The sequence below is a fragment of the Schistocerca nitens genome, chromosome 5 (assembly GCF_023898315.1).
Source record: "Schistocerca nitens isolate TAMUIC-IGC-003100 chromosome 5, iqSchNite1.1, whole genome shotgun sequence".
Classification (NCBI taxonomy): Eukaryota; Metazoa; Arthropoda; class Insecta; order Orthoptera; family Acrididae; genus Schistocerca; species Schistocerca nitens.
The window spans coordinates 285586953-285612139 of NC_064618.1; the positions used below are offsets into that span (position 1 = coordinate 285586953).

A 25187-nucleotide genomic window follows, 5' to 3' on the forward strand; every position below is an offset into this window, starting at 1 on the left:
GGTGTTGTTCATGTACATGACAAAGGTTGGATGGACAAGGCTGTTATGAAATAATGGATTACCAGAGTGCGGGAGAGAAGGAAAGGTGCTTTATTGAAGAAGAGTTCTCTTCTTGTGCTAGATCAGTTTAGTAGTCATTTGGAAAATTCTGCGAAACAGAAACAGACAGGGAAATACAGAGCTTCTTGTTATTTTGGGAGGACTTATTTCACACCCTCTTTATGTATTGATAAATAAACCGTTTAAGGTGTACATGACAGAGGAATGCAACAAACGGATGATGGATGAAACCCAACATGAACTTGCGTCAAAGGGAGCTTTAAAACCACCTACAATTGAACAAGCATGTTAGTGGATAAAACAGACGTGGTCTGCGGCATCCCTGTCAATTGCAGTGAAGACCATCTTACATATGAAGACGACGAGGACGAGGAAGTAGGAGAAAGTTCAGTTGATTTTCAGAGATTTTAGAGGACAGTTCAGTTTTATAAACTAAGATTTTTTTAGTTTGGCTTTTCAACTAATAATAAAAATGCTTAAAAAAATTTTTTAAACATTGCTTAAAAATTAAGGTATGTCTTATAGTCCGCTAAATATAGTATTCAGTGATATGTTGCCTTAGGCAATTGCAATAAAGAACAATTATTTCAGAAAAAGCTGGCCTACAAATTAAAACCATTACCGCCTAGCTTAACATATTCCTTGGTATATTTTTAACACCCTCAAAGTTATTGGTCTCAAATCAAAAACCTCAATTTTTGAACACTAGTTTTTCAAACAAGGGGTAATTTCTCGGCCTTAATATTTTTTGTGCTACTACACTAGACAACATAGTTACTTTTTACAGAGTACACTGGTGAGTAGCTTACATTCAAAAAGATACACCATTTTAAAAAATGTATTTTTTGATTTTTTTCATTTCTTGGCCTGTAATATCTTTGTAAGTGGACCCGATAAAAAAATCTGTAAATTACTTACGTAACAGATTTTTATGACATCAAACTTCAATATAAATTTCAACTCTAAGATTAAATTGTATGTTCTGAAAAAATACAAATGTGAGTTTTAACATCTGCGATATTAGGCTAATGGAATAAAGTATTGGGTTATTGCGTAAGATTGTAGCATTTTTCAGTAAGTTTGATATACACATAACAGGACTTTAGTCACCAATAATAAACTGTACTACTCTATTTACAAGACTGCCAAAGCTGCAGTAGCTTTTCAATATCGCAACTGCAGAAATCAAATGATTTTGAGACCAATAACTTGTCGAGCCATGTTTGGATCGCATTTTCATTCAGGGCAGGAGTTCTTCGAAAGTTGTTTGATAAAGCAGTAAAGGTGAAAATCTGAGAGCGCAAGAACAGATGAATAAGGTGGGTGCACAATGACTTCCCAACCCAACTCCTCTATAGTGATTTTTTTGTCAGTCCAGAAGAACGGCAGTAGGCATCATCATGGGGAAGCACCACTTCCGACAGTCTTCCAGGTCATTTTTAATGGACTGCATTTGCAAGATGTCTCAGCTGTTGACAGTACATGTCAGTAGAGTTGGTTACACCTAGGGGAGCAGAAACAATTCGTACATATTTAACTGGCCTTCCAAACTTAATCCTTCTCAACTTTTTAAACGAGGTCCTGGATCCTGGTGGGAGGTAAAATATAACATGCACATATTGATGCTGACAATCAATATTACCAACTTCAGCAATCCACTACAGTTCATTGTCAACACAAGCCACTATGTTTCTATTTTCATGTTTCAGTGGTACAAGTTCTCCACTCTGATGAAGTTCACGACCAGGGGATGTTGATGTGAACTTTCACCTGAGCAAGTTGTGCGACTAGGGCATAAAAAATCGAAAGTACCAGTGTCTTTAACCTTCTGAAAAGAGCTGAATCTTTCCTCCAACACACTGGCGTAGAGTTCTCCTATTTCATCACATTTTACAAAAACATAGGTAATTTCTTTTACCTGTCCTTTACAAAATTAAAAGATTTCTTGAGGTACTAATATCTCGTCCTCACACATCCGCTGCAGACTGGCTCTCCTTAAACTGCCATTCTACAGCAAGTCCAAAATCTCCTTCATGAAAGGAAATGTTAATATTTTTTCCTTTTACATCTGCTTGCAAAACTGTGATTAGTAGAGTAGTTCGTTTTATATAGTTTGTTAATAGCAGTTGAAAAGTATGCGGTGCTGTAGTGTTGTGTTCAAAGTGGTCACTTATGACACAAAACCTGACTAGTTTATCTTCATCTTTGCAACACATCAAAAGTTGATGAACTGTACCCGAGCCAGATCGCTCGTCGATCATTAGCGATCGGCTTGTTATCATTGGCGCGTCCCCGGGCATGAGCATCCTTGCGTTTTCAGCTGGGGTGTGCAGGATGGCGAGAGGCAGTCGGATTGGAGCGGCCGGTGAGACTGGCGGAGTTGTGGCTCGGGCGTAAGCACATGTGTGATGACTGTTACGCTGGGGCTGTTTGCTAATCGTGAAACTCCTACGGCGGTTACTGGTTGCCTGGAAGGCATTTCATATAAACTGAGCCAAGTCTCGCAGTGAGAGGGGAGTCCGGAGTTGGTGTTGGCCTAGATGCTTGTACAAATTGAGGTGCCTGTGTGAGAAGCACGGCGTGGGCCTGTTGGTTGCTTCGTCCTGGCAGCCACCGCAAGCGGATGTTCGGCCAGAATGTCTACAGTTTATGGTGAGCATAGTGTGAACAAGTTCTCGTAGGATGTGCTCCCAGCCTGACTCTTAGCCTGTGTTACATGTTGGTGCCGACCCCTTGTCTGTTACTGCTTCTGGGTGTCCTGTACGATTTCACAGTAAAACTGTCTTTCTGGCTCAGCCTCCACCTAGAAAGGGGAAAGATTTGGAATTCCTTAATTCTGTAAATTAAACATATAAAAAAAAATTGTTCTTTCAGAATAAGCGCCTGTTTCTTTGAGACACTGCAGTTCAAACAGGAGTGGCGTAATGTTAATGAGTGTTGTTAATCGTCAAACGAAGTGTATTTAATGTCTTGCTGTTTTCTGGGGCTCAGCTGTGTTATTGAACCAATTTTGAAGTGTTCTGTCGGGTGAATGATAGCTCCCCACTTCAATGTATTCTTCTGAGTAGTATTGTAAGTTTTTTTGGATATTTGTCAAAGGCGTGTATTAATCCAATTTTGTTTTTCTCTTTCTTTTGAATTAGGGTGAATTGATTAGTTTACCTGGTTATTGGCTTAACTCACGCGCTTCATGCACTAAATCAGCTGATATTGATATTGTTTTTTTAATTCCTGTTTAATGTCAGACAGATTCAAATGTAACTTCATTTGTTATTTGAAATAAGTGTGTTGGATTGACCTTAATGAATTATGTGCAATCTAAGTAAGATACCCAGTACTTCATTAGTGCTTAACAGTGGCGTGTGGTTCAGGTTGTGAGCCCCGTGCTCAGACCAGTACCCTGTTTTTTTTTTTTTTTTTTACCCATAATATTGGATAACTTGGTATGGACTAACCCACTGACACAAAGTATCTGCCTAAAGAGTTAACATTATACCTGTTCTAAGCTTATGCCATTAACTGATTCTCTACATTTTGTAACACAGGGAGAAATAAATAAAAAGGAATGGATCGCAATTTTTATCTTCACTTGCTTTTTCTGCTTATTGCATAAGCAAGTCATCTGTGGCACTACAACACAACAACAACGAACAACATCCAGTACTGCTTTGAATTCTGTGAGGTATGCAGTTGTAAAAATTCCTCTCTCTCTCTACAGCCTTAATTTGGATAACTTCTGAAGTAATTGGGAAGTCTTCAATAAGTTTCTCTTTCATGTAGCGAACTACTTGCTGATAAAATTTGTGGAAACTTTTCCACTTCAGTCTACTGAAAGTTTGGCATGTAGAACTGACTGACTTTAACAATTCTGCAACACCGAATTTTCTTCTTGCCGCACAGTTGTTTGTGGCCTCTGCTTCACGAATCACCATTAACTTAAAATTATGAACTGATAACTCTTACATCCATGTTTCTCAACAGTTACAACTGTACTTGCATTCCTTAGCAATTGCTACAATTTACAGTTGTTACAGCAAACTGAATGACACCAATATATTGTTCTCTGGACACACTGCAACAGAGCTGGCAGAACTCTTACTACTTTGGCAGTAGAGGAACTTTAAAAATCAACAATACCATTGAGCAGCAGTAGGTTTAATGCCATTGTAGAGTTTGTATTTCGTTTGTTGTGTTGCGCTGAAGTGTTCTGAGCAAATGCATGTTATCATTAAGTTGTCCCTTGTAGAAATGTGTCCTGTTGACAAGTATTTGTCACATATTAAACTCAATTCCAATTACAAATCGATTCAGGATAACAAGTTTAAACATGATAGATTTTCATAAAAAGCCAAGGTATGTGGTATACATTTCCATAGTTGGCATCACAACAACCTTTTTCGGTTTCTCACCACTCCCCTCCTCAGATCCATCCTGATGTTCAGCCAAGCTCGAGTCACTGTTTCCATCCAAACATTCAATTCTTCAAATTAAGTCTGCAAATGACATTAACTGGCAAAGACTCAACTGTAAATACAAGACACCCCGTATATTAATCTACACTGAAGCACCAAAGAAACTGGTATAGGCACACGTATTCAAATACAGATTTGTAAACAGGCAGAATATGGTGTCGCAATCAGCAACGGGTATATAAGACAACAAGTGTCTATCGCAGTTGTTAGATTGGTTACTGATGCTAAAATCTCAGGTTATGTTATTGATGTTAAAATCGCAGGTTATCAAGATTTAAGTGAGTTTGAACACGGTGTTATAGTCCGCACACGAGCAATGGAACACAGCAACTCCAAGGTAGTGCTTAGTGTGGATTTTCGCGTACGACCATTTCACGAATGTACTGTGAATATCAAGAATCTGGTAAAATATCATATACCCGACATTATTGTGGCCGGAAAAAGATCCTGCAGATCTTTGCTGCTGATTTCAGTGCTGGGCCATCAACAAGCGTCAGCATACGAAACACCATCGATATGGGATTTCGGGAGGCAAAGGCCCACTCGTGTACCCTTGATGACCACATGCCAGAAAGCTTTACGTCTCACTTGGGCCCGTCAGCGCCAACACTGAACTGTCAACAACTGGAGACACGTTGTTTGGTCGGACAAGTCTTGTTTCAAATTTTATCTCGCGGATGGATGTGTATGGGTATGGAGATAACCTCATAAATCCATGGACCCTGCATGTCAGGAGGGGACTGCTCAAGCAGGTGGAGGCTCTGTAATGGTGTTGGGTATGTGCAGCTGGAGTGATATGGGACCCCCGATATGTCTAGATATGACTGACAGGTGACACATACGTAAGCACCCTGTGTGATCACCTGCATCCATTCATGGTAATTGTGCATTTCAACAAACTAATAACAAGGTAAGTGCACTGCTTATGACAGAGGTGGTGGTGGGGGGACACAAAACTTAGACAGGTCACAAAATTAAGGAGGCACAGAACTAAAATGGAGTGAAGAAAGAATAGTTACTGTGAAGAAATATTAACACCAAAGAAAATAATATAGATTAAGCCAGGCGCATGGCAAGGACCACGGGCATATGGTAATGCCAGTTCCACACTAGTAGTAGTGAGAAATTGGTATATGGGAGAAGAAACCAGATGGCAAATGTGGTGAAATAGGCATGAGGTCACACTGTTACATTGCAGAGCATGCTTTGCTACACAATATTGTGTGCTACCAGCATACAGCCTCTGCCTATGCCCATTCATCTTAACTGATAACTTGGTGATAGTCACGCCAATGTAAAAGACAGTGTTTACTTAACAGCTGGTACACTACATGTCATTTCACAGATGATTCTCTCTTTAATAGTATATGTTTTGCCAGTTACAGGCCTGGTATAGGTGGTGATAAGAGGGTGTATATGGCAAATCTTACATCAGGGAGAGTCACAGCGGTAGGAGCCATAGGGAATGGAAATGGGTGCAAAAAGAGCATAGTGTCCAACAAGGATATTGAGGATGCTGGGAGCGTGATGAAAGGCTATTCTAGGTGTGGTGGGGAAAAATGCTGGACAGAATGGACCTCATTTCAGGGCATGATTTCAGGAAGAAATAGCCTTGTCAAAGTAGTTGATTAATAAACTCAAGACCTGGATAATACTGAGTGAAAAGAGGTGTACTCTGTTTTACAGTCTTGAAGATGCAACTGACTAAGATGCACCTAAACAAATTCTTAGTTTACAAAACCGAGCTGACCTATAAAATCACTGAAAATTGTGATCTAAATCATCACCATCATCATCTATAAGATGGTCTTCACTTGCTCGTGCTGCACTTCTTGAAAGATATCTTCTCTCCCTCTAGACCACAACTGTTTTAGCCACTGACACACTTGTTTGATTGTAGGCCATTTTAAAGCTCTCTTCGATGTGAATTCATGTTGGGTTTCATCAATCAGCCATTTGATGCACTCCTCTTGCATTAACACTTTAAATGGTTTATTTATCAAAACATAAAGAGGTTGTGAAGCAAGTCCTCCCAAAATAACAAGCAACTCTGTATTTCCCTGTCTGTTTCTGTTTCAAAGAATTTTTCAAATTACTACTAAACTGATGTAGCACAAGAAGAGCATTCTTCTTCAATAAAGCACTTTCTCTTCTCTCCCACACACTGTTAATACATTATTTCATAACAGCCTCATCCATCCAACCGTTGTCATGTACGTGAACAACACCTGGTGGTATTTCAAAAAGTTTTGCCATTTTTTTGCACTTTAAAATGACCACTGGATTAAGTTTAGTACCATCAGCGTAACATAAAAGGACAACAGTGTAGTGCATTTTTTCATGTCCACTTGTTTTTACAGTTACAGTTTTAGCAACTTTCATTGCAACAGTTCTATTACTCAGCATACCAAATGTCAGAGGAGCTACATCCATATTTGCTATTTGGCTTGGTTCCGCACTGGTTTTATTTCAATGTTGAATAATAAAGCGATGGAAAGACAATATTTTCTGTTTATACTCTTGTGGCATTTTCTAAGGTAATCAGATCTAATTCTAGAAAAGAAACATACACAATGTGATCTAAAGTATCTGGACACCCCCAAAAACATGTTTTTCATAAGAGGTACATTGTGCTGCCACCTACTTCCAGGTACTCCATATCAGCGACCTCAGTAGTCATTAGACATCATGAGAGAGCAAAATGGGGCCCTCTGTGGACTCACTAACTTTGACATGGTCAGGTGATTGGATGTCACTTGTGTAATACGTATGTATGCAAGATTTCCACACTCCTACACATCCCTAGGTCCACTGTTTCCGATGTGATAGTGAAGTGAAAACATGAAGGGACACGTACAACACAAAAGCGTACAGGCCGACCTTGTCTGTTGACTGACAGAGACCACACACAGTTGAAGAGGGTCGTAATGTGTAATAGGCAGACATCTATCCAGACCATCACACAGGAATTCCAGACTGCATCAAGATCAACTGCAAGTACTATGACAGTTAGGCAGGAGGTGAGCAAACTTGGATTTCACGGTCAAGAGGCTGCTCATAAGCCACACACTATGTCAGTAAATGCCAAACGACACCTCAATTTTTAGGAGTGTAAACATTGGATGACTGATCAGTGGAAAAACGTAATGTGGAGTGGCGAATCATGGTACACAATGTGGCGATCTGATGGTAGTGTGTGGGGATGACGAATGTCCGGTGAACATCATCTGCCAGTGTGTGTAGTGCCTACAGTAAAATTCAGAGGCAGTGGCATTATTGAGTGGTCACATTTTTCATGGAGGGAGCTTGCACCCATTGTTTTGCGTGGCACTATCACAGCACAGGCCTACATTGATGTTTTAAGCACCTTCTTGCTTCCCACTGTTGAAGAGCAATTCGGGGATGGTGGTTGCATCTTTCAACAGAATTGAGCACCGGTTCACAATGCAGTTGCGGAGTGGTTACACAACAATAGCCCTGTAATGGACTGGCCTGAACAGAGTCCTGACCTGAATCCTATATAATACCTTTGGAATGTTTCAGAACACCGACTTCAGGTCAGGTCTCGCCGACCGACATTGGTACGTCTCCTCAGTGCAGCACTCCATGAAGAATGGGCTGCCATTTCCCAAGAAACCTTCCAGCACCAGATTGAATGTATGTCTACGAGAGTGGAAGCTGCGATCAAGGCTAAGGGTAGGCCAACACCATATTGAATTCCAACATCACCGATGGAGGGCGCCATGAACTTTTAAGTCATTTTCAGCCAGGTGTCTGGATACTTTTGATCACATAGTTTAGTTAAATGGACCTAAAAGCATTGGATATTCAATGACATTCTTGAAGTCTGAATATTAACTGTGCTCCGAGTCTTATGTTATGACTAGTTTGATGAAAGTCGTTCATTAAGGGTATCCTGGAGGTACTACTTTTATTTTAATTATGTGTTTCTCTGTAGCACCTAGTGTAATCTGTCTCCAACCATAACATTTTCTTCCAATGGCAATGTAGCACTTATGATATTATCAACAAATGACAGCTCTACCCCCTTCCCTCCCTCCAAAATCAATGTGACTTTTAGAATGAACAGGTACAGTGACTATAGTGATGGGCAACTAAGAAGACAGCTGCATGATGTGTTCTGCACAGAGACTGAGCAAACTTTGCTGAGTCACCAGTGTGCTCTCTCACATTGTCCTACACGTCACACTCCAGCTGTTGCCTACCATGGTAACTAGCAACACAAGGGTATGCGCCACATCAGACCACTGTTTTTGCTTCTGCCTCCATTTAGAGAAAGTATATACCTGCAAAGCTCTCACTGTCATTTCTTAATGTAGTACTAACTGGGTTTGCATCAAGCTACCCATTATGAAACAATACAGTGATGAAGTAAATTCAAGCATACCTAAACTAACATGAAAAGAACTCTAAATGTACCATATGTATCCTGTAACATGAAAGTGAACTCTAAATGTACCATATGCATTCTGAAGTGCAAATTAGAGAAGAAGCAGCAGAACGATCCTACTGGTTGGAGTGTCAAGCAGTACACTGCTGCGCATTGACTTTTGCCTTCTTATGTGTGTACCACTATTATGCAGTAATAAAACAAACTTAAGTAACAAGAATAAAAAACAGCTCTTGCGTCTTCTAAAATAGAAAACACCACATGTGCATCATACCTTCGTATTCACACAGAGCATCTAAAACATCTTTCACTGCTTCGGAAGTGCCATCAGTACCGTAAGTGTAAATTGGTGGAAATTTCCCATCTTCAACATCATCCTGTAACAATAAGCAATTACACAGATGTAAATAAATAAATCAACTGATGAGTTATTCTGAGGTGATCAACTGAATAACAGTTCTATATCTGTAAGTTACTTATGGAACAAACATAGTGACATTTCTGACCGATTAGAAACCAAATATAAAAAAAGCTACTCATCATCACAGACTTCCACAGCACATAAATTCACCATTACAGTATACATTGCATCAAACCTTCCTTAGGGAGGGATTATCCGATGTATATCTTCACCCACATAGAGGATAGAACAGTACATTACACATTATGATTTGGTCTGTTGATAAAATTAGAAAAATCATTGCATCAAAATATTGGACTAGATGGAGCATCCTCTACAATTTGTATTAGCCAGTTATAATGAAGAGAAGCTACAAACAACCTGTAGGGTGAAACAAAAGTGACCTTGCCTTTTTTTAGTACCATGGGTATTTAGTATACTAGATACATGCCACAGTGAAGATGATGATGTAATATTGAAACTGAAAGAACATGCAAAGGACTTCCTAAAAAAGAAATTGATTAGTGAACTACAAGACTGTCATTCATCACAGTTCTGAGTGAGGGAAAAAAGAACAAATTTATCAAACTGTTCATCAGAAGCTGTACTGCATAGTGGCAGGAGAAAAACATCCAATCCTCTCTTGTGTAAAACAGTTTCCAACTTCATATTAATCAACTTATAAACACAAAGATGAATTTGTGAGGTACCTCAACAAGCATGGCAATGTGTTGTTTTGGTGGAAAGTGCAATGCCTATGCTCTCCCCAAAATTGATTACACACACACACACACACACACACACACACACACACACACACAAGTTTGAGCACTTCTAATGTTATAATGCTTTGAAATAAGAGGTCAAGAGAGAATTAAAAGATATAAATACCATGATTAAGAAATGTATGGAACATGAAGTTGTTATGTACGTGATTTTCAATGCAGGTCTTTCACTATCACACTTCACCGATTCCCCTCCCAGCACGAATATGCTGGAGTCACCTCGCTCATGAGCTCTTTTACTTGAAACAAGTTTCTCGTTACTCTACTCTTAAGCTGTGACTGATGCCACACAGTAACGGAAGAGTTTGATGTATTTGCTAATTGCCTCTCTCATTATGCTACAGCATATTTTCCTCTCTGGCCAAGATGAACACATCTCAAATAGTCCACGCACAGTTGTTGCATCTGGCTACTGTACTGACAGCCTTTCTGGCATCCAATACAGTAAATGCCCAGTGTGCTTAACCATAGTTGCTCCTTGATGTACCCCAGAGATCAATAATTTTTCAAGAAAGCCCTGTTATTCATCTGACAGCAGATACTTCAGTGAAATTCACCAACGAAGTCATTTTCATAAAATAAAGCTGGTCACTGAACTGATAGTTAAAAACTATTTATTACTATTGCATTACGACATTTCATATTTCATGTCAAACACAAAATGATAAGACAACAGCTTTTATCTCAAATTCTGCTGCACAACTAGTATCATCACACACATAAATGATAAAACCAATCATCCCAAAGTATTTAAACTACAGATATTCACACATGAACTACCTTAAGCATTTATAATAAAATATACAGTAAATACAAAATGAGAAGCTGTGCTATTAAGATACCTTCATAAATTTCACTACATTAAGAAGAATTTTTGAATAGTTTTTCTCAGCAGATGATGGTGGAGGGAGTGGAATCTGGTGAGTTTCATCTGATCTTTTCTTTGCCTCAAAAGCATAGCCCAGTGGAAGCTCACCTATGAGAGAAAATTCACATTTAAATATTTGCAAATTTACTGCTCAGATATCGCTCTGATTTAACAAAACACTTGCCTGGATTGATGAGTGTATGGTAGAAATTAAAAGCTCCCAGTGCAAAATTAAATTGACATATTGCGAGTTCACATGGTATGAACTGCTTTTCTTCAACTCTACAGTAATAATTAACGTGCATAAAGTAAAATATCTTTGTCTGAAGACCTGAAAAGTTAAAAAGCTTTGTTATCACTGTGCACAATTATAGTATATTTAATACATAATTTTAGTTCTTCAAATTATTTGCTGCAAACAAAAAGACCTACATCCAGAAACATAACATTTCAATAATAATTGCAAATGAGTTTCTACATGTCTGCTGATCGGAAAATGCATGCACAGAAATGAAAATTCTTGAAGCAGAGGAAAAATACAGAGGGGGAATGATAGGGAAGCAAGGAGGGGATGAGTTCTGTACATGTGTGATGGCAGAGAGCAGGCAAACAAAGTCTGCATTGCCAAACTGTGTTGCTGCGAACAACAATGAGGTTTATTTGACTATGGCATATCATATTATATGTCCAAATCTATTAGGGGAATACTATATTTTAAAACCAATTTTTATCAGTCGTCTACATGAGAGAAATCTTACTTCATGTTGCATCCATTGCTCCACAGTAATTGTCCACATGATGCCGGAAGATGAGAACAGCTGAAGCAACTTTGTGATGACATCAAGTACAATTCTTCTCAAAATGACGATTGTCTACTGACACGATCATCGAAACTGGTTGCAATACTTGCTATTTATTGCAAATTTGTACTGTATTATAAGTAGAAATGTAATATACAACAAAATGAACTTCAAACTCAAACCAAAATCATTACATTTACTGGAACACTGCTTCTATACAAAAATTATATATCTTTGTCTTCAAATATGTCTGCTTGTGTCTGTATATGTGTGGATGGATATGTGTGTGTGTGCGCGAGTGTATACCCGTCCTGTTTTCCCCCTAAGGTAAGTCTTTCCGCTCCCGGGATTGGAATGACTCCTTACCCTCTCCCTTAAAACCCACATCCTTTCATCTTTCCCTCTCCTTCCCTCTTTCCTGATGAGGCAACAGTTTGTTGCGAAAGCTTGAATTTTGTGTGTATGTTTGTGTTTGTTTGTGTGTCTATCGACGTGCCAGCGCTTTCGTTTGGTAAGTCACATCATCTTTGTTTTATATATATATTTATATATAATGTGTATAACTAATGTATGTGGGGTATGAATGACTTTAGTTATGTGTAAATTGCTGTGCGTAAAAAATAATTATTGGTAGCAAAGACTAAAGCAAAAGGTTATCATAAAAACCATCAATATGTTGCCACATTTTTTGCTATCAACAGGCATTGTATGTATAACGTAACTCATCTGACATTACAGTAGGAGACCACATTTATGATCCATTGAAACAAGCAAAGAATTTTCTGTGAATAACTCGAGTGACTGCTGATCGATAACATTGAAAACTACCAATATCTTGTCTGGAATTTTCCAATTTGTGCTCTGAAAATGACAGTGGTTTACATGTTGAAATTAGGAGTTTCTGACGAATTTATCCGGCAGCATTCTCGCAATTATTTAGAGTATATAATATAGTGGGAAAAGCTTAACTACTTCTTGTGTAATGTGTTGAACATCATAATCAGCATACTTCATAGGATACAAACTTCTAATCAATAAAGGCTAGGAATCTCTCTTATACTGCGTATGCAATTGATGTGTCGACAAACATTATTTAAACCTTTAGTCCTTAAAACCATGAATATTATTATTTTATTTCAAAAGTTGACATTATGCCATCTTAACTGCTTTCTGAGGCTGTCCTAATCATCTGATTGGATGATAGGTTAAAGGCTTATACCCATCTTCACTTCCCTATAAAAGTCTTTTTTTCTGAGACTTTTCAACATGCCACGCACATTATGACCAGGTTGAAAGGGGGGGGGGGTGTTTTGTTTACTGCTTCATGCACGATTCAGTGTCTAATCTACAATGTTTTGTTTTTCCCCCCACATAGTCTTTAACCTGTGCCCTAATTAATTCTATGGGATTATACTGACAGTTGTATGTAAGTAAACACAGAACTGGGCTACATTCATGTGCAAGAAAGTCAAATTTGTATGTTCTGTAGTGCGACTTGTATAAATTAAAGAGCTACAGAAATTCAGACGAGCCTGACTTATACTGTGCAGAATATATTTATTTTTTAGACAGAGCATGATATCCACTTTCTTGCTGTCTACACTTGTTTTCTGTGTAACAGCTGGATGGCAACTTGCATGGTAATTACGACTGACAGACTTCAAAGTACGGTATAACAAGAATTGTTCAGTGAACCAATTCTTGAAACTGACAACTTTCATTTCTGACTGGTGGTCAATGCTGCATTTCTTACACCTAAGTATAAGTTTACTCTCAAGAACAAAATCAGAAGAAGGAGACAGCATTCAGAACAATTATCCAAGAACCTGTCGTAACATCACTCGTTTGTCCAGCACGTATTCCTGTAATGATTCTGATTCACCCACATTTAATCAGGGTAATATACTGTTTAACTAACTCCTCCTCTTGTATCGAGCATCTTTACATGGGATGTGGTTCGTGCTGCACATATGTCACTTCTTTCAAAAACTCTTCTTGAACATCTGAAACCAATGTCTCTTACAATTCTTTGTACTCATGAAGCACTACCTTCCAAGCCTATTTTCTAAAGTATAATTGTAACATGTTTTTACGATGCCTGGTATCTACTATTTCTACACATTTCAAACAAGGAACACTTTAAAATACGTTGTCATTATTGTCCCTATCTGCAACTCAGCATCTCTGCTATATGGCGAAGTAGAAACTTTCCTTTTCATAATATTATCACATTCCATCCTGCGTTTTCCATTGTTTGATTTTTGCACTTTAAAACATTGTCAAAACCATTCACTTGTGTTACAGCTGTCTTGACAATTTGAGGCTTTCTAGGTGACATGAAACCAAATTTCCTGATGTTTTTACAGATTTGACACTTTCGTTTACTATTCTCTGCACAGTTCTCTTGCTGACATATACTTCTGCAGTTTGTTCTTGTGACTTCAGAATGTAAAAAATTGGAGTTGGTTGGTTTAAAAGAGGGGGGGAAGGGACCAAACTACGAGGTCATCGGTCCTTCATTCCGAAGAAAACAATGCCACAAGGGTGAGAATAAGATAATGAGACTTACAACAACAGAAGGACAACAAGCACTGAAATGGACAAAACAGGACAAGAAAGCCACAAAACGCAAGGAACAGGTAAAAGAGGTTAACACAAGAAAGCAGGTTACAATGGCTGGCTGAACATGAGGATAAAAAGGAAAAGCCAGCCACTCTGCAACACATTAAAACCTCCACCCTGAAAGCACTATGGTGGAGGACACACAGGGGCAAAGGACATGTGCTAAAACTTGGAGCAAATGGTAAAACTCACCCCCACGAATAAAACAAAAAACCGCATCTGCTGTTCAGGCATTGACGCCCAACACCGAAGGTATGGTGCTTCAAAAGTTAAAAGTCCACCGCAGGGTGGCTAAAAGTGGGCAGTCCAGCAAGAGATGGACGACCATCATTCGAGATCCACAGCAACACCGAGGTGGGTCCTCGCGACGGAGGAGGTAACCATGCGTCAGCCACGTACGGTCAATGTGGAGCCGACAGCGAACCACTGAGTCCCTGCCAGAGGCGTGCACGGAGGTCTTCCACACATTCGTAATTTCTTTAGTGGCATGCAGCTTGTTGTGCATACTGTGGTTATGCCATTCCACCTCCCAAAGCCGCAAAACCTTGTGGCACAATACTGAACGCAGGTAAGTTTCAGAGAAACTTATCTCCGTAAGAAGTTTCCGCGTAGCCTGTTTGGCCAGCCTGCCGGCGAGTTTGTTGCCTTGGATTCCAACGTGACCTGGGATCCAGACAAATACAACTGAACGACTGGACTGTTCCAGGGCATAGATGGACTACTGGATGGTCACTACCAAAGGATGACGAGGACAGCACTGGTCGATAGCACGTAGGCTGCTCAAGGAGTCAGTACACAGGAGAAATGACTCACCTGGGCACAAGCAGATGTGTTCAAGAGCACGAGATATGGCCGCCAGTTCTGCAGTGAGAACACTGCAGCCATCTGTTAAGGGGTATTGTTCTATATGTTCTCCATGAACACAGGAAAAAGCCAATGTGACCGTCAGTTATCGAGCCATCAGTGTAAACCACTTCATGGCCCTGGTACATGTTGAGAATCGAGAGGAAGTGACAGCGGAGAGTCGCAGGGTTAACTGAGTACTTAGGGCCATATGAAACGTACAGGGGAAGCTGCGGCCTAGGTGTACACCATGGAGGTGTTTGTGAATGAACCTCAAGTATAGGTGGTAAAGGCCAAGGACACCAGTTCGGAAAGAAGGGTTCGCACACGAACTGCAACTGTAAGCCCATGACCTGAGCTGGCAATTCGGGAGATGAACCGCTGTAGGCGAGAAAAGGGGACAGTAATTCGAATGCACAGGAGAACTACAAACATGTGCAAAGTAACTGGAGAGCCATTGCGCATGCCTAACCTGTAATGGAAGGATTCCCAGCCTCCACAAGGACACTGGTCACCGAACTCGTCCTAAAAGCTCCTGTCGCTAGGTGAACGCCACAGTGATACACTAAGTCAAGTAAACGCAATGCTGAGGGTGCTGCCGAACCATAAACCACACTCCCATAATCAAGGCGAGATTGAACGAGGGCTATGTAGAGCTGCAGCAGTGTAGAGCGATCTGCACCCCAGTTGGTGTTGCTCAGGCAGTGGAGGGCATTGACTTGCTGCCAGCACTTCCACTTAAGCTGACAGAGGTGAGGAAGCCAAGTCAATTGGGCATCGAAAACCAGTCCTAAGAATCGATATGCCTCCACTACGATGAGTATCATCATTAAGGTAAAGTTCTGGTTCCGGATGAACGGTATGACACCGACAGAAGTGCGTAACACAACTTGGCGGCCAAAAACTGGAAACCGTGGGCTAGAGCGCATGTCTGCGCCTTGTGGATAGCTCCATGTAGACGCCACATCAGTATTGGTGGAGCAGTATGAAATGCAGAAGTCGTCTGCTTACAGAGAAGGTGAGACGGCCGGCACTACTGCTGCTGCAAGACCAATAATGGCCACTAAAAATAGATACACTCAATATGGAGCCCGGCAGGGCCCCATTCTCCTGGATACGGGAGAACTATGTGGGGTACCAACTTGGACACAGAAAGTACAAAGCGACAGGAAGTCGTGGATAAAAATCTGGAGCGGGTCTCTGAAACCCCACTCGTATAATGTGGTAAAGATATGATGTCACGAAGTGGTGTCATACACTTTTCGTAATTAAAAAAAGACGGCAACCAGGTGTTGCCGTCTGGAAAAGGCTGTTTGGATGGCAGACTCGAGGGACAGAAGATTATCAGTGGTAGAGCAACACTGGCAGAAGCCGCCCTGACATGGCGCCAGTAGGCCACGTGACTCCAGGACCCAACACAACCGACGACACACCATACGTTCCAGCAGCTTACAAAGAACATGGCTGATGGGCCGACAGCTATCCACATCAAGGTTTTTACCGGGTTCGAGCACCGGAATGATGGTGCTCTCCCACCATTGCGATGGAAAGACACCATCGCACCAGATCCGGTTGAAGATGATGATGAGATGTCGCTTGTAGTCAGACAAGCGATGCTTGATCATCTGACTGTGGATCCGATCTGGCCCAGGAGCTATGTCAGGGCAATGGGCAAGGACGGTGAGGAGCTCCCACTCTGTAAATGGAGCATCATAGGGTTCACTGTGACAATAAGTGAACGAAAGTGCTTTGCTTTCCATCCATCGTTTGATGATGCGAAATGCTGGAGGATAATTCTGTGACTCGGAGCCTCGAATATAGGGCTCAGCAAAGTGCTCGGCAATTGCATTGATGTTAATGCCAGTAACACCTGTCTGGGGGTCTGGTACCCACAAACATATCTTATTTTCGTTCAGACTTGGGGAGGTGACATACGGCACCTAACGGTCGAGACGTACCTCTCCCAACATGCCTGTTTCAGTCTTTTTATAAGTTGGCGAATGCAGGCACGGAGCAGTTTCAAAGCTATTAGGTGCTCTAGGGAAGCATGCCGCTTATGTCGCTGTAGAGCTCGCTGACGCTCTTAAATGGTCTCAGCGATTTCCGGCAATCACCAAGGTACTGACTTTCGCCAGGGGCACCCTAAAGAACAAGGGATCGTGTTTTCCATCTCAGAAATGATCGTTCTAGTGACCTGCTCAACTACCACATTGAAGGTACCATGTGGGGGAGATTCAAGGGTGACAGATGAGGTGAAAGCTTTCCAGTCTGCCTTGTTTAAAGCCCATCTTGGTAGACGTCCAGGAGAATGGCACTGGGGGAGGGACAGGAAGATGGGAATGTGGTCACTACCACACAAGTCATCGTGGGCTCTCGAGTGGACAGATGGGGCTGCAGAGGGATAAATCAAAGGTCGAAAAAGTGCCATGAGCCACACTGAAATGTGAGGGCCCAAGTATTTAAGAGGCAGAGGTCGAGTTGAGACAGGAAAAGTTTCGGCATCTCTACCTCTGTCAGTAAGCACAGTGCCACCCCACTATGATAGATGCCACCTGACACACTATTTTAGTCGCTACAGTTCTTGTAATATCCCCTATAGCCACAAAGGGCAGGGGTGCGCATTGCTGGGAACCAGATTTCCTGGGGGCAATGCAGAAAGCAGGTGTAAAGCTTAACAGTTACCGTAGCTCAGCCAGGTGGTGGAAAAAACTGCAGCAATTCCACTGGAGGATGACGTTATTGTGAGGCTGGGAAGACATGAAGGAGACAAGGAGGCAGGTTATGTCTCAGAGTCACCTACTGCCACCGATAGAGTATTTGTATCCATTCTTATTGTGGATGAGGCATCAGTGAGATCCAGGTCCTCAGGGGACGCAGAGATCTCCACCTCATCTGCAACTGCAGAATTGGTAGGAAGTGGTGGTGGTGAGTCCTTTTTCTTAGTGGACTTCTTTGTTTGCTTGCCCTCTTGCTTCTCTTTAGGGGCTTGCTGGGAGGAGTTCTCTGAAGTAACTTCAGACATGGAGGAAGACCGTGAAGCTCTTTGTCGAGCAGCTTTTGGCTCCTTTAGCCACTGGCAAGTGTACGCTGAGGCATTAGTGGAAACCTTGGGAGAGAGGGTCCTAAGGGACCCCTTCTGCACAAGAGGAGCCGGAGGAGGGGACCGATGTCCCCAGCGTTTGAGGGGGGGGGGGGGGGGGGCTTGCTCCCACAGTGTAAACGCGCCGGATGAAATGAACACCCCGCCGTTCTAGATTGGCACGGAGCTCGTCATGAGACTGCAAGAGGAGGTCGCAATGGAAAATAATCCCCCGGACCATGTTGAGGCTTTTATGGGATGTGAGGGAAACACAAATATCACCCAGCCAGTCACAAGCGAGTAACGCCCGGGATTGGGCTGGGATGCTGTCTGAACCAAGCATGCATCGCTTCTCATCTTGGACAACGCTGTGACTTCCCCAAACTTATTCTCAAGATGTTCAACAAAAAACTGAGGCTTCATAGGGAGGAAGGAGTCCCTGTCCATTTTGCTACAGACTAAATACGAAAGAAATATGGCTCTCTTCTATCTGTAGCCCTACTTCGTCCCATGGTGTAGCAAGGGAGGGAAACGATTTAGGGTAGTATCTGTAAGCACTGTACTCTATCTTGCCCTCCATTGTGGGTCATCTGCCCTGATGCCACCTACTCTGATCAGGGGCTCTCCCCATGGGTGCCACCCAGCCACAGCACAGGCCACATGGCATGATGGCTGTTGCCGGGAGTCCTGATGCCCCAGGAAGACAGGCATCTACTGTTATGGGGGTGAAAGAGGACAGGAGACAACGGGAGAAGATGACATACCCAGAAAGTGTCCTCGCCCAAATAGTTGAATTGCAGGTGGAGATGCAAAGCCATGACACTGGAAGAGTATAACATGCCCCAGAAAGTGTCCTCGCTCAAATAGTTGAATTGGAGGTGGAGATGCAAAGCCATGACAGGAAATCGAATCCAACTCGTGCAACACGTATGATGTCATTCCCAATTTAGCCCGCACTTCTGCAGAATTTGAAAGTGGCAGGTCGAACCATAAAATGGGACCTGAACTTATAGGGCTGAAACGTGTGAGACTCCGTTTACTCGCCTCTTACGACAGGCAGGGATAACCTCGGGCCTATTCTAGCCCCCGGACCCGGAGGGGGAACACATTGATTAAATTGGACTATTCCAACCTGAGTAGAAAACTGAGATACCACAGACACTCCACAGTGTCTGTGTGTCCCACCAAATTTATTCAAGTGTAATTAACAACAAAATGAAATCAACAATAAATAACTGTACAAAAAGAATTGGTAGATGGCATGTAGCATTTTATCATGGATGGAGACTCATCGACAGAAGCAGAATTAACTTCAGGTGTGCCCCACGAAAATGTATAGAGACCTTTGTTGCTATTACACATACGAGATGTGACAATAAAGTAATGAGACTGATGTGAAAAAAAATGTTGCTTACCGTTTTAGTCAAGTTTAGTGTTGTCTCCTTCAAAGTAGTTCCCTTCTGATTGCACACACTTTTTCCAGTGCTTCTGCCATTGTTCGTAACATTTCTGGAACTCCTCTCCTGTAATATCCTCCAAGACCCTCATCACAGCTTGTTGGACATCTTGTGTCGTTTGAAAATGGTGTCCCTTGACTGCCAATTTGACTCTTGAAAATAGAAAAAAGTCGCACAGAGCGATATCTGGTGAATAAGGTAGCTGTGGTAGTACTGAAATTTGTTTCGAGGTTAAAAATTGCTGTACTGACAGAGCAGTATGGGAAGGCGCATCATCATGATGCACAATCCAATTATCACCGATGTTGGTACGGACACGATGAACCTTTTTACAAAGTCTTTCTAAAATGTCTTTGTAGTAATATAGGTTAACTGTTTGTCCAAGAGGCACCCACTCTTTATGAACAATTCCCTTGGAATCAAAGAAGCCCATTTCACTTTTGACTTTGACATGCGAGCTTTTTTTGGTCTGGGTGATCCCACTGTGAACTTGGGCGTTTTGTCTCTGGATCATACTGGAAAAAACTAACTTTCATCACCAGTGATAATACGGCTCAACAATTCTGGATTGATTTCCGTTTGCTCTAACAGATCGGCTGCCACATTTTTCCGTGTTTCTCGCTGTTGTGCTGTAAGATTTTTGGGGACCATTTTTGCACAAATCTTTCTCATACCAAGATCTTCAGTTATTATTAGACGAACCGTTTCTCGATTGATGTTCAGTTCTTCTGCAATCATTTTCACGGATAATCTTCGATTAGATCGTACAAGTTCACGCACCTTGGCCAAGTTGACATCCGTCCTTGAGGTTGATGGTCGTCCACTGTGGCCTTCATCTTCAACATTCATTCTGCCTTCACTAAAAATTTTATGCCAATGAAAAATTTGAGCTCTTGACATACATCCTCTCCAAAAGCCTTCTGAAGCCTACCGGAAGTTGTCGCATTTTCATCCAATTTAACGGAAAAAAATGGCATACCGTTGTGCAATATTATGCGGTTCCATTTCCGTGACAAAGACACCCAACTTACTACAGCACAACTCACAACTGAGCAGTTGCATCGATGTGCCGCTTGGGCTAGAAGCAGCTTATACACAAAGGTCAAAGATATTGTGCCTATGCAAGCCAGTATGGTTGCCACATCTTGCAAAGAAATTCAGTCTCATTACTTTATTGTTGCACCTTGTATTAATTACCTGGTAGACTATATTAATATCAATGTAATAACTTTTGCTGAGGCTATCATTATAACTAAGCATTGCCTGAAAATAGCTACAGAAATATTCCATCATATCTTCATAAGATTTCAAAGTGGTACAGACTTTCACAACTTGCTTTAAATGTTCAAAAACTTAAAATTATGCACTTCACAAAATAAAAAAACATAGTACCTTTTAACTCAAACATCAATAATTTACAATTACAATTAGCGAAGCCATAAAAAATAGAGTGAGAAACCCATACAAAATAGGACTAAAACGGGACATTAAACGTATACAAAGGAAGGCAACAGAATTGGCCTCAAATTCACTTGACACATGGGATGGCGTCACAGAAATACTGAATAACTAGAATTGGCAGGCCCTTTAAGATGGACACAAAATATCCCATGGAAACTTACAAAACTTGAAGAATCAGTAGTAAGTGAAAAACTTATAGATATTCATCAGCATTCTACGTATCACTCATAAACGGAAGATGGAGACAAAATTACAACTAACTACGGCACACAGTAATGTGTTTAAGCAGTCTCCTCATCATGCTAGACACGTGAACGCAACGGGGAGAGACCGAAATGTGTAGTATTATTCTAAGTATCCTCTACCGTGCATTCACAGTTGTTTGCAGAGCATGTATCCATATATCGAACACTTGCTTATTGTACACAGAAAGCACTGAGCAGTAGACAGAAACGCAACCAAAGAGCTGATTCTAACTTAGCTTTCGACATATTGTTTACTTTTGGATTTGCTGTCTACGGTACAATAACCTGTTTGACTGTTGGGTTTCTACACTCAGTTACAATACAAGACAAAGAAAGAAACTGCAAATACAATGCAAACATCATGCCTTTTTTATCCAAAACAGCAACAGTTGTTTTTATATCTGTCTCCATTCTTGTTTGTGCTGCTTGTCTCTCCTGTATTTCTTGATCCACTTGCTCAAACGTTTTCCCCGTTGTTGTATATTTATGTACTGTCTGCTGTTCAGCTAATTTGTATTCCTTTGCAATTGATTCATACCTGTTCCTCTGATCTTTACTCAGACGCTGAAAGCAAAATGAATATCAGTTAAAACAATGTAATATGTGCTTCTAAACCATATATTGTAGGCTGTATTCACCTGCCACTCAGGACCAGCAGCATCAAATGCTTCCTTGTGATTAGGATAGATGACACCCTTCCTTGCCATTTGGTCTTTGAACTCCATAACAAAAAAATAGAATGCATTCTTTGGCTGTTTCTTCTTCGGTCCCATCTTGCTACAACAAACAACAGTTTCAAATAATTAACATGCACACAATAAAATATCATTTGATCCTACAGTAGACATCTAAGACTACTGTATTCCATCCACACAGCTGCTATCAACAACTGAGCTCATCTTGCAAAACTATCCTCAGTTTTCCTTGTGCTTCATTTCCCTAGTAATCAATCCACATCAGTCTGAACACTTGTCTAGTATTGTATTGTTAAGTTACCATCAACATTGCAGGTCAACAAATTCTCAATGTAGTTTCAACCGCTGTGTAATTCTCCTACAGGCACCTCTAATCTTGTATATTTATGAGAACATATAATTAAATTTCAGCAGTTTAAAGCTTTATGTTCACATATTGATCTATAATATCAAGTCCATCTTATATGTGTCATCAGAAACATATACATGCACTCCACAATATACACAAAACATGGTCACATTTGTATCTTTGGCTACAGTAACAATTTGAAATTCATCGCTTCTACATAAAACTCCTCACTGAATGTGACGCCCGCAGCTACCTCCCACGAGAAGAAACAAAGGCATAGAATTTTTATATATTGGTATCACACTTCCAAGCACTGTAGTACAACAAACCGAGAAAAAAAGGGCAGCTCTTGGATAGATCTCTAATGCACAGTAGCACTGGAACCGCACATTTGCAGAATAAGCAAGCATAAACACGTAATCTATCAAATACAGCACGACAGCTTAAGAAACTATGAAATCTACACTGCACTGTATTATGTGCTTTTGGTTGGTTGGTTGGTTTAAAAGTGCGAGAAGGGACTAAACTATGAGGTCATTGGTCCCTTGTTTCTAATAAAACAATGTCACAAGTGCGAGAATAAAATGGACGAAACATATAACACTAAACAGAAAGAAGGGAAAAGCCACAAGAATGAAGGGAAGGCAACGAACACTAAAAGGAACAAAAGAGGACAAGAAAATAACAGAAGAGAGTAAAACATGAAAGTAGATTACAGTGGTTGGCCAACCATGAGAATAAAAAGGGAAAGGCAGCCACTCTGCAACACATTAAAACCTCAACCCTAAAAGCACTAAGGTGGAGGACACAGATGGCCAAAGGACATGCGCTAAAACCTACATAGAAGTATAAAACCCACTCTCACAGATAAAACGTAAAACTAAAGCTGCTGTGGAGTCATTGTCACCCAACACCGAAGGTAGGGTGCTGGGAAAGTTAGAAGTCGGCTACAAGTGGGCAGTCCAGCAAGAGGTGGACAACTGTCATTTGGGAGCCACAGTGACACTGAGGTGGGTCCTTGCAACGAAGTAGGTAACCATGCGTTAGCCACATACGGCCAATGTGGAGCCGGCAGAGGACAACTGATTCCCTGCGATAGGCCTGCAAGGAAGACTTCCACACATACATAGTCTCCTTAATGACATGCAGTTTGTTGTGCATGTTATTATGCTATTCTGTCTCCCAAAGCCGGAAAACCCTGCGGTGTAAGATAAAATGCAGGTCAGCTTCGGAGATGCCTATCTCCAGAAGCGGTTTCCGCGTCGCCTGTTTGGCCAGCCTGTCGGCAAGTTCGTTGCCGGGGATTCCGTGTGTTCTGGGGTCCACACAAACACCTTGGCACGGCAGGACTGTTCCAGAGCATAGATGAACTCCTGAATGGATGCTACCAGAGGGTGGCGAGGGTAGCACTGTTCAATGGCTTGTAGGCTGCTCAATGAGTAAGTACACAGGAGAAATGACTCGCCAGGGCATGAGCGGATGTACTCAAGAGCACAAGATACGGCCACCAGCTCTGCAGTGAAAACACTGCAGCCAACTGGCAAGGAGTGCTGCTCAATATGTCCTCCATGAACATATGCGAAGCCTACGTGACCATCAGCCATTGAGCTGTCAGTGTAAACCACTTCAGAGCCCCGGAATACGCCAAGAGTCAAGAGGCAGTGACAGCTGAGAGCGGCGGGTTAACGCAGTCCTTTGGGCCATGAAAAAGGTCCACACAAAGCCGCAGCCGAGGTGTACACCATGGAGGCGTACGTGAATGGACCGCAAGCAGAGGTGGTAAAGAAAAGGACTCCGGTTTGGAGAGAAGGGACCGCACATGAACCGCAATCGTTAGCCCCGATCTGGGCCACCGATGCGGGAGATGGACTGCCGCGGGCAGGAAAAGGAGATGGTAATTCTGATGCTGAGGGGAACTATGAATGTGTGCTGCGTAACTGGCAAGCAGTTGTGCACATCTGATGTGCAGTGGAGGGACACCAGCCTCCACCAGTACCTGGTAACCGGACTCATCCTAAAAGCTCCTGTCACTAATCGAACCCCTCAGTGGTGCACAGGGTCGAGTAAATGCAAAGCTGAAGGTGCTGCCAAACTATAAACCATCCATAGTCAATTCGGGATTGGACAAGGGCTCTGTAGAGCAACAGCAGCGTACAGTGATCTGCATCCCAATTGGTGTTGCTCAGGTAACGGAGGGCATTGAGGTGCTGCAAGCACTTCTGCTTAAGCTGATGAAGGTGGGGGAGCCAAGTCAATAAAGTGTCGAAAACCAGTCCTAGGAATTGACATGACTCCACTACAGTCAGTGGATTGTCATTAAGGTAAAGTGCGGGTTCCGGATGAATGGTACGATGCCGACAGAAATGCATGACACACGCCTTTGCAGCTGAAAACTGGAAGCCGTGGGCTAGAGCCCATGACTGCGCCTTGTGTATGGCTCCCTGGAGGCACCGCTCAGCAACAGGAGCAGCAGTATGAAATGCAGAAGTTGTCTGCATACAGAGAAGCTGAGACGGAGGGTCCAACAGCTGCTGATAGACCGTTAATGGCAACTAAAAATAGAGACACACTCAATACAGAGCCCTGGGGGACTACATTCTCCTAGATATGGACGGAACTATGGGAATCACCAACTTGGAC

The 25187-nt window shown here is 41.8% G+C and overlaps 1 protein-coding gene across 4 annotated transcripts in view; it reads right to left on the minus strand.

The window, feature by feature from the left end:
* The window catches only part of LOC126259621 (protein maelstrom homolog), a 100760-nt gene that overhangs the window by 59651 nt on the left and 15922 nt on the right, over window positions 1-25187 (minus strand). For 3 of the 4 annotated variants that reach the window (XM_049956536.1, XM_049956535.1, XM_049956539.1), the window contains exons 2-6: window positions 22142-22280; window positions 21869-22067; window positions 11181-11327; window positions 10971-11104; window positions 9218-9320 (exon numbers count right to left, since the gene is read on the minus strand). In XM_049956536.1, the coding sequence (XP_049812493.1) occupies window positions 9218-9320; window positions 10971-11104; window positions 11181-11327; window positions 21869-22067; window positions 22142-22276 (718 nt within the window). In that variant the 5' untranslated portion in view covers window positions 22277-22280. The remainder of the gene's footprint in view (window positions 1-9217; window positions 9321-10970; window positions 11105-11180; window positions 11328-21868; window positions 22068-22141; window positions 22281-25187) is intronic. The other variant, XM_049956538.1, reaches the window with a different exon arrangement.